The sequence below is a fragment of the Macaca mulatta genome, chromosome 16, assembly GCF_049350105.2.
Source record: "Macaca mulatta isolate MMU2019108-1 chromosome 16, T2T-MMU8v2.0, whole genome shotgun sequence".
NCBI lineage: Eukaryota > Metazoa > Chordata > Mammalia > Primates > Cercopithecidae > Macaca > Macaca mulatta.
Window position 1 is genome coordinate 74,561,468 of NC_133421.1, and position 8,256 is coordinate 74,569,723.

An 8,256-nucleotide genomic window follows, 5' to 3' on the forward strand; every position below is an offset into this window, starting at 1 on the left:
GTTTTCCAATTACTCTCCCTGAACTAGGCCTTCCCACTCCTCCGACCCCCAACTCACCATTGATCGCGACCCTGGCCCTTCCTAAGGCCACAGGCACCCCCCGCCAGCTCGCCCACCCCGCGGCTGCCCAGCCCGGCCCGCCGCCCCCCCTCACCTGTCAGGCGCAGCTTGACGGGCCCGTTCCTCCGGCCTCCGGGGTTAGACATGTCCCCGGCGGCGGGGGCGGCGGGCGGGACGGGGACGGGGGCGACGGCGAGGCGCGGCGGAGTCACCACAGCGGCCGGGGCTGGGGCCCGAGCAGCCGGCGCCGCGGCCGCCACGGCCGGAGGGTCCCGGATGTGCCGAGCGTCGTCGCCATGAGCCGCGGAGGGAGCGGGACGCCGAGCTCCCCCCTCCTCCCACTTCTCCTTCCTCGGCCCGGGCCGCACAACAAAGCGGCAGCCGCGGCCGCCCGCGCCGCCTCCGCCCGCGCCCCCGCCGCCTCCTCGCGGGCGCAGCGGCCTTTCCTTCCTCTCGTCTCGGCGAGGCCCAGTAGCCGACGGGGCTGGTCGGCTGAGGCGGGCGGTGCTCGGCGACGCCGGACCAGGACTCTGGGCTCGGCCGCTTCCTCCTCCACCCGCCCTCTTGTCTGAGGGACCCGGGACCTCGGGCCGCCGCCGCCACTCGTCTGCTCCAGGGGGCGGGGAGGAGACGGGAGGCGGGGCCGGCGGGCGGGGCGGGGCCAGCGGGGCGGGGCGGGGCCAGGGCGGGGTCGTCGGGCGCGCGCAGGGTGCCCCGGGCGGGCACCGGCTGTCAGAAAGGGTGTAAGTTGCCGCGGAGGGTCCCACGAGGAACGCGGGGAGGGAGCAGGCAGGGAGCAAAGTGGCGGCGGGCGCGGCAGCTCTGTGACACCTGGAGGGATTTAGTGTCCGGTCCACTTAAGGGAGAGCTTTTGTCCCAACAGCGCCGACTGCATTTATTAGACGCCCACTGCGTGCAGGGCGCTCCTAGAGACTGGGGCGAGGAAGGTTAGAACCGAGTCCGCTGCCTCCCGGGAACTTAGCGTCTTTCGGACGAGGGAAGAGACCGCATTCCCACGCCGATGGTTCCAGCAAAACCCCAGGAGTGCTCTGCTCCTAGTCTTGTAGTTGACACCTCCATCCGGAACTCACCTGGTGGAGGAGATAGGGTTACCTGCCGACTCCCGCTCTTTTCAGGTGCAGCCAAGGATGGGGAGATGATACGTCTTAAAGGATTAACAAGATAAACCTTGGAGAGTAATGTGTGAAGAGTTGTTAATACACTACTGTATTTCGTTATCTCAGGAGGAGAAATTTTTAAAAAAAAATGTGCGCCTTATCCTTTGACCTTGTAACTGTACTGCTAGAAATATTTTTTCTTTTTTTGGACAGGGTCTCCCTCTGTCATCCAGGCTGGACTACAGTGGTGCGATCACGGCTCCCCGCAGTCTCAACTTCCCGGGTTCAGGTGATCCTCCCACCTGAGCCTCTGGACTAGCTGGGACCAAAAGTGTGCACCGCTACGCCCCACTAATTTTTGTATTTTTAGTAGAGACATGTTTAGAAGAGACATTTAGGTTTTCCCATGTTGCCCAGGCTGGTCACGAACTCCTGACGTCAAGCGATCCGCCCGCCTCGGCCTCCCAAAGTGCTGGGATTACAGACCTGAGCCACCTCACTGGCCCTATTCTTGACAAATAATCGTACAGAAGATGTTCTTTGTTATATTCCATTAATACCAAAAGGGGAATGAGGGAACAGCATAATGGTCCAGGAACCGCATGGTTTTTTATGCAGCCATATAACTATTTTTATGAAGATCATATACTATGGAAGAATGTATATGTAATGCAAAGTTTAAAAGCAGAATAGAAGTTGTATGCATATACATGTGAAAATATCTAGCACAATGTAAACTACTGACAACAGCGTGGGGGATTTTTTATGTGATTCCTTAGTTTTGCTTTAGGCTATTATAACATTAATGCAATTTTAAATGTTTTGGATTAATATATTTTAATCCTTATTCCATGCCGGTTATTTCTTTTAATGCATCAGTGGAGTCACTTCTCCAGATAGTTACCTCTAAGAGCATTTCATCAGTTTGGATACAGATATACAATTAAAAGTAATCCAAAAAAGTATATGAAGTTCTAGATATCACACTAAAAATACCACAGATAGACCGGTCACAGTGGCTCATGCCTGTAATTCCAACACTTTGGGAGGCCCAGGAGGGCGGATAATTTGAGGTCAGGAGTTCGAGACCAGCCTGGCCAACATGGTGAACTCCTGTCTGTACTAAAAAATATATATATAAAAATTAGCCAGGCGTGGTGGTGCATGCCTGTGGTCTCAGCAATTAGGAAGGCTGAGGCACAAGAATCGCTTGAACATGGGAGGTTGCAGTGAGCCGAGATCACACCACTGCACTTCAGCCTGGGTGACAGAGCGAGACTCCATATCAAAAATAAATACATAAATAAATAAAAATAAAAATACCAGAGATAGTGCCAGCAAATCATTCAACAAATATTAAGTGGTCATTTTGTGCAAAGCAATGAACAAGGTCCTTTAGAAATGCTTCCTTGTACTACAAACATATAGAAATCAACGTGAACGATAGCTGCTACCACAATTTAAGAGGCCAGTGACAAAAAACTTAGCAAACTGATGTACACATTCACATTTGCCTTATTTTTATGGCACACGCTTTGTTCCCAACCACCCAACGAACATAATTTGTAGCCTTGTATTAGGTAATAGAAGTTAGGATTTCAGAACGTGATGGGAGACCTGGGGAAGACTGCTTGTTTTGAAGTTGAAAGCAGTACATTCAAATATGTGACAGCATAGAAAAATGTGTATAGGGTTAATGTGCAGAGGTTTGTATTTAAGCTTTCCTGTAAGGTTAAATCCTGTTGTTTACAACAAATATTCAGATAAGAATAACACTGTAAAATCATTCAAGGCCTGGGCATGGTGACTCATGCCTGTAATCCTAGCACTTTGGGAGGCTGAGGCAGAGGAGTCACTTGAGCCCAGGAGTTTGAAACCAGCCAGGGCAATATGGCAACACCCCACATCTACAAAAATTAGCCAGGAGTGGTGGCATGCACCTATAGGCCCAGCTACTTGGAAGGCTGAGATAGGAGGATCACCTGAGCCCACGGAGGTCAAGGTTGCAGTGAGCTGTGATCACGCCACTGTTTTCCAGTGCCACTGCATTCCACCCTGGGCAGCAGACTGAGACTATCACAAAAATACAAAGAAAATCAATATACTGGTAATGATTTTTTTAAGCAGGTACATGGATGTTCATTTTATTGTTTTCCTTGCCATGTTAAACATTGACATTGACTGTAAACATTTATTTTTTTAAAAGTAAGTAAACGTTTAAAATGAAGTAAAATAACTGAAAAAATAAAACAGAATAGGGGCTGAGCATGCTGGCTAACGCCTATAATCCCCACACTTTGGGACACCAAGGTGGGAGGATCACTGGAGCCCAGGAGATCGAGACTGCAATGAGCCATGATTATGCCATTGCACTCCAGCCTGGGCAACAGAGTAAGACCTTACCTCAAAAAAACACACACAAAAACAGAATACTCCTAATAGGAAAGTCATTTTGAAGGCCTCTCTTAAGTGAGTGGCCTTATCTAGTCCAGGCTCAGATTTCAGAGATGACTGGGTTAGAAAGCTTTAAAAAAAAGAAAAAAAAAGTTTATGTGTTTCTGTTCCCTTGGGGATATGTTTATGTCCCCAAAGGGGTATATATGTAAGTTATAATGACAACATGTAGGGAATCACCAAATTAATAGATGGAACTTGGGAAAGATAAGGCAGAACATTAGGGGATGGGAATCTTATGTAAAATCAGTTATATACATTCAGGTATAAAAGTATTTGAGGAAAATAGCATTGGACATGAAAACAGGACTTTTTTTTTTTGACGGAGTCTCACTCTGTTGCCCAGGCTGGAGTGCAGTGGTGCAATCTGGGCTCACTGCAACCTCCGCCCCCTGGGTTCAAGTGATTCCTGCCTCAGCCTCCTGAGTAGCTGAGATTACAGGCAGCTACCACCATGCCTGGCTAATTTTTGTATTATTATTATTATTTTTTTTTTAGTAGAGATGGGGGTTTCACCATGTTGGTCAGGCTGGTCTTGAACTCCTGAGCTTGTGATCCACCCGCCTCAACCTCCCAAAGTGGTGGGATTACAGGCATGAGCCACCATGCCCAGCAGTACCATTCTTTACACATCAAAATATTACTATGAGATTCATTCAACCACCATTTTATGTTATGTTATGTTATGTTATGTTATGTTACGTTACGTTACGTTACGTTACGTTACGTTACGTTACGTTATGTTATGCTATTTTTTTGAGTTGGAGTCTCACTCTGTCACCCAGGCTGGAGTGCAGTGGTGCGATCTTGTCTCACTGCAACCTCTTCCTTCCAAGTTCACGTGATTCTCCTGCCTCAGCCTCTCGAGTAGCTGGGAGTATAGGCACCCACCACTACCCCCAGCTAATGTTTGTATTTTTAGTAGAGGCGAGGTTTCACCACGTTAGCCAGGCTGGTCTCAAACTCTTGACCTCACGTGATCCGCCCGCTTAGGCCTCCCAAAGTGCTAGGATAACAGACGTGAGCCACCATGCCCGGCCCTATTCTTGAAAAATAAATAATAGTACAGAAGATGTTCTTTGCTAAATTCCATTAATAACAAAAAAGAAATGAGGGAACAGCATAATGATCCATAAACTGCATGGTTTTTTGGGTTTGTTGTTGTTGTTTGTTTTTTGAAATGGCGTCTCCCTCTGTTGCCAGGCTGGTGTGCAGTGGCGTGTTCTCGGCTCACTGCAACCTCCGCCTCCTAGGTTCAAGTGATTCTCCTGCCTCAGCCTCTAAGCAGCTGGGACTACAGGCGCGTGCCACAAAGCCCAGCTAATTTTTTTATATTTTTAGTAGAGGCAGGTTTTCACCATGTTGGCCAACATGGTCTCAGTCTCTTGACCTCATGACCCGCCTGCCTCGGCCTCCCAAAGTGCTGGGATTACAGGCATGAGCCCCTGCACCCGGCCAACTGCATAGTTTTTTATGCAGCCATTTAACCAACAATTTTTATGAGGATCATATAATATGAAAGAATTTATATGTAATGCAAAGTTTAAAAACAGAAGAAAAGTTGTGTGCATATTCATGCAAAAGTATGTAGCACAATGTAAACTACTAAGGAAAATAGTGTGAGAATTTTTTTATGTGATTTATTAGTTTTGCTTTAGTTTGTTAAAACATTAATGCAATTTTACATGTTTTGGATTAATATACTTTAATCCTTATTTCGTGCCAGTCACTGCTTTTAATGCATCAGTGAAGTCGCTTCTCAGGATAGTTACCTCCAAGAGCATTTCATCAGTCTGGATACAACCTTACAATTAAAGTGATCCAAAAAATATATGAAGTTCTTGACACCATACTAAAAATACCAGATAGGCCAGGCACGGTGGCTCCTACCTGTAATTCCAGCACTTTTGGGAGGCTGAGGCGGGTGGATCATTTGAGGTCAGAGTTCGAGACCAGCCTGACCAACATGGTGAAACCATGTCTGTACTAAAAAAAATATTAAAAAGTTAGCCAGGCATGGTGGCGCATGCCTGTATCCCCAGTTACTCGGGAGGCTGAGGCAGGAGAATCTCTTGAACCCAGGAGGTAGAGGTTGAATGAGCCAAGATGGCGCCACTGCACTCCAGCCTGGGTGACAGAGTGAGACTCCATATCAAAAATAAATACATAAATAAATAAAAATTAAAACACCAGAGATAGTGCCAGCAATTCATTCAACAAATATTAAGTGACTATTTTGTGCAAAGCAATGAACAAGGTCCTTTAGAAATGCTTCCTTGTACTAGAAATATATATGATATGAACAATATCAATATCAGTGTAATATATCAATGTGAACAATAGCTGCTACCACAATTTAAGAGGCCAGACAGTGGCAAAAAAACTTAGCAAACTGATGTACACATTCACATTTACCTTATTTTTATGGCACACTCTTTGTTCTCAACCACCCAACTAACATAATTTGTAGCCTTGTATTAGGTAATAGAAGTTAGGATTTCAGAACATGATGGGAGACCTGGGGGAGACTGCTTCTTTTTTTTTTTTTTTTTTTCAGACGGAGTCTTGCTCTGTTTCCCAGACTGGAGTGCAGTGGTGAAATCTCAGCTGACTATAACCTCCACCTTCCAGGTTCAAGCAATTCCCTGCCTTAGCCTCCCAAGTAGCTGGGATTACAGGCATCTACCACCATGCCCAACTAATTTTTGTATTTTTAGTAGAGACAGGGTTTCACCATCTTGGCCAGGCTGGTCTTGAACTCCTGACCTCATGATCCACCTGCCTCGTTCTCCCAAAGTGCTAGGATTATAGGCATGAGCCAGTGCACCCAGACAGAGATTGATTGTTTGGAAGTTTAAAGCAGTGCATTAAAAAATGTAAGTGACAGCATAGAAAAATGTATATAGGGTTAACATGCAGATGTTCGTATTTAGGCTTTCCTGTGAGTTTAAATCCTGTTGTTTAAAACAAATATTCAGATAAGAATAACACTGTAAAACCATTCAAGGCCTGGGCATGGTGACTCATCCTAGCACTTTGGGAGGCCGAGGCAGAGGAATCACTTGAGCCCAGGAGTTTGAAACCTGCCTGGGCAACATGGCAAAACCCCTATCTACAAAAAATTAGCCAGGAGTGGTGGCATGCACCTATAGGCCCAGCTACTCAGAAAGCTGAGATAGGAGGATCACCTGAGCCCACGGAGGTCAAGGTTTCAGTGAGCCGTGATCACGCCACTACATTCCAATGCCACTGCAGTTCAGGGCAGCAGACTGAGACTCTGTCTCGAAAACCAAAAAAAAAAAAAAAAAAAGAAAGAAGGCCAGGTGCAGTGGCTCACACCTGTAATCCCAGCACTTTATAGTTTTAACTATAATTTTTTGGCAGTTTTTTTTAATCAAATTGAGGAAATTCTCTCCATATGCCTATTTTATCTGAATTTTATTATGAATTGGTGTTGAATTTTGTCAAATGCTGTTTTTCTGAAATTAACTGACATGATTCTTTTTTTTTCTTTTTAGCCTTTTAGTATGGTAGACTACATTGATTAATTTTCAAATATCAATCAGCTATGCATCCTTGGAATAAACCCCACTTTGTCATTTGTGTAATTCTTATATATTGATTAATTATATTTGCTAATATTTTGTTAAGGATTTTGCATCTTTATGATGTGTATTGGTTGGCAGTTTTCTTCTGTTTTGTGTGTGTTTTCTTTGGTTTTGGTGTCATAGTAAATACTACTTAAAATAATTGAGCAATGTTCTCTTCTTTTTTTTTTTTTTTTTTTTTTTTTTTTTTTTTGCCTTTGTGTGTGGTATTTATTTCAAATGTTTGTTAAAACAGCACTGTTATTTCTCAGGACAAGAGCAAAGATCACCCCCTGCAGAAGTTTGGGAACTATGTACAGAACTTTATAGAACAGAGGCAACACTTTAGCTTAAGCCTGTCTGCTGACCAGAGAATGGAACTCTGCGTGGACTGAAGGAACAAAAGGAAACTAGGCAGGGAGAGGGAAGAAAAGTGCCCATCTGAATCAAACTTCAGCTACCATCAGGGCACATCTTGTGGTGGTCACAGATTGTAGGCTGTTTTTTGGAAGATTCGGGTTCAGCACTGGATTCCATTTGTCTACTTGGCTACACCCCTGGCTGAGGTGCCATGAGGTCAATGTCACTCAAGTTCCTGGCCAGCCAAACTCCTGCAGCAAAGAGTCCCAAATTTAGTATCAAGTTCCTCCGGAAGTCATTCCTATCAGTGGCAAAGCAGTAGATGCCCCGAAGCCAATCTCCCACGTTGTCCAGTATTTCCGGAGTTTCATTAGCCCAGCCAGCAGCGCTCACCGGGACCCCGCTGGAAGCCATAGCAGGCAGCTTCGCATGGGCCTGGGTGGAGGAACCCGAGCAATGTTCTTTTCTATTTTCTGAAAGAGTTTAGGTAGAATTGATGTCAACAATAATAATAATTATTTTTTTTTAGATGGAGTCTCACTCTGTCGCCCAGGCTAGAGTGCAGTGGCATGATCTCAGCTCACTGAAACCTCTGCCTCCCAGGTTCAAGCCATTCTCCTGCCTCAGCCTCCCCTGCCTCAGCCTCCCAAGTAGCTGGGATTATAGGCGCGTGCCAG

The 8,256-nt window shown here is 45.9% G+C and overlaps 1 protein-coding gene and 1 non-coding gene across 5 annotated transcripts in view; both read right to left on the bottom strand.

Moving 5' to 3' along the window:
• Window positions 1-669, bottom strand: part of SMURF2 (SMAD specific E3 ubiquitin protein ligase 2) — a 118,806-nt gene extending 118,137 nt beyond the window's left edge. For all 4 annotated transcript variants that reach the window (XM_077972510.1, XM_015120120.3, XM_077972509.1 and 1 more), the window contains exon 1: window positions 155-669. In XM_077972510.1, the coding sequence (XP_077828636.1) occupies window positions 155-206 (52 nt within the window). In that variant the 5' untranslated portion in view covers window positions 207-669. The remainder of the gene's footprint in view (window positions 1-154) is intronic.
• A 6,733-nt stretch (window positions 670-7,402) lies between these two features.
• LOC718390 (mitochondrial import receptor subunit TOM6 homolog) lies at window positions 7,403-7,995 on the bottom strand. The gene has a single exon (XR_003723538.2). It is a non-coding gene; the product is annotated as a mitochondrial import receptor subunit TOM6 homolog (transcript).
• Window positions 7,996-8,256: the final 261 nt, after the last annotated feature.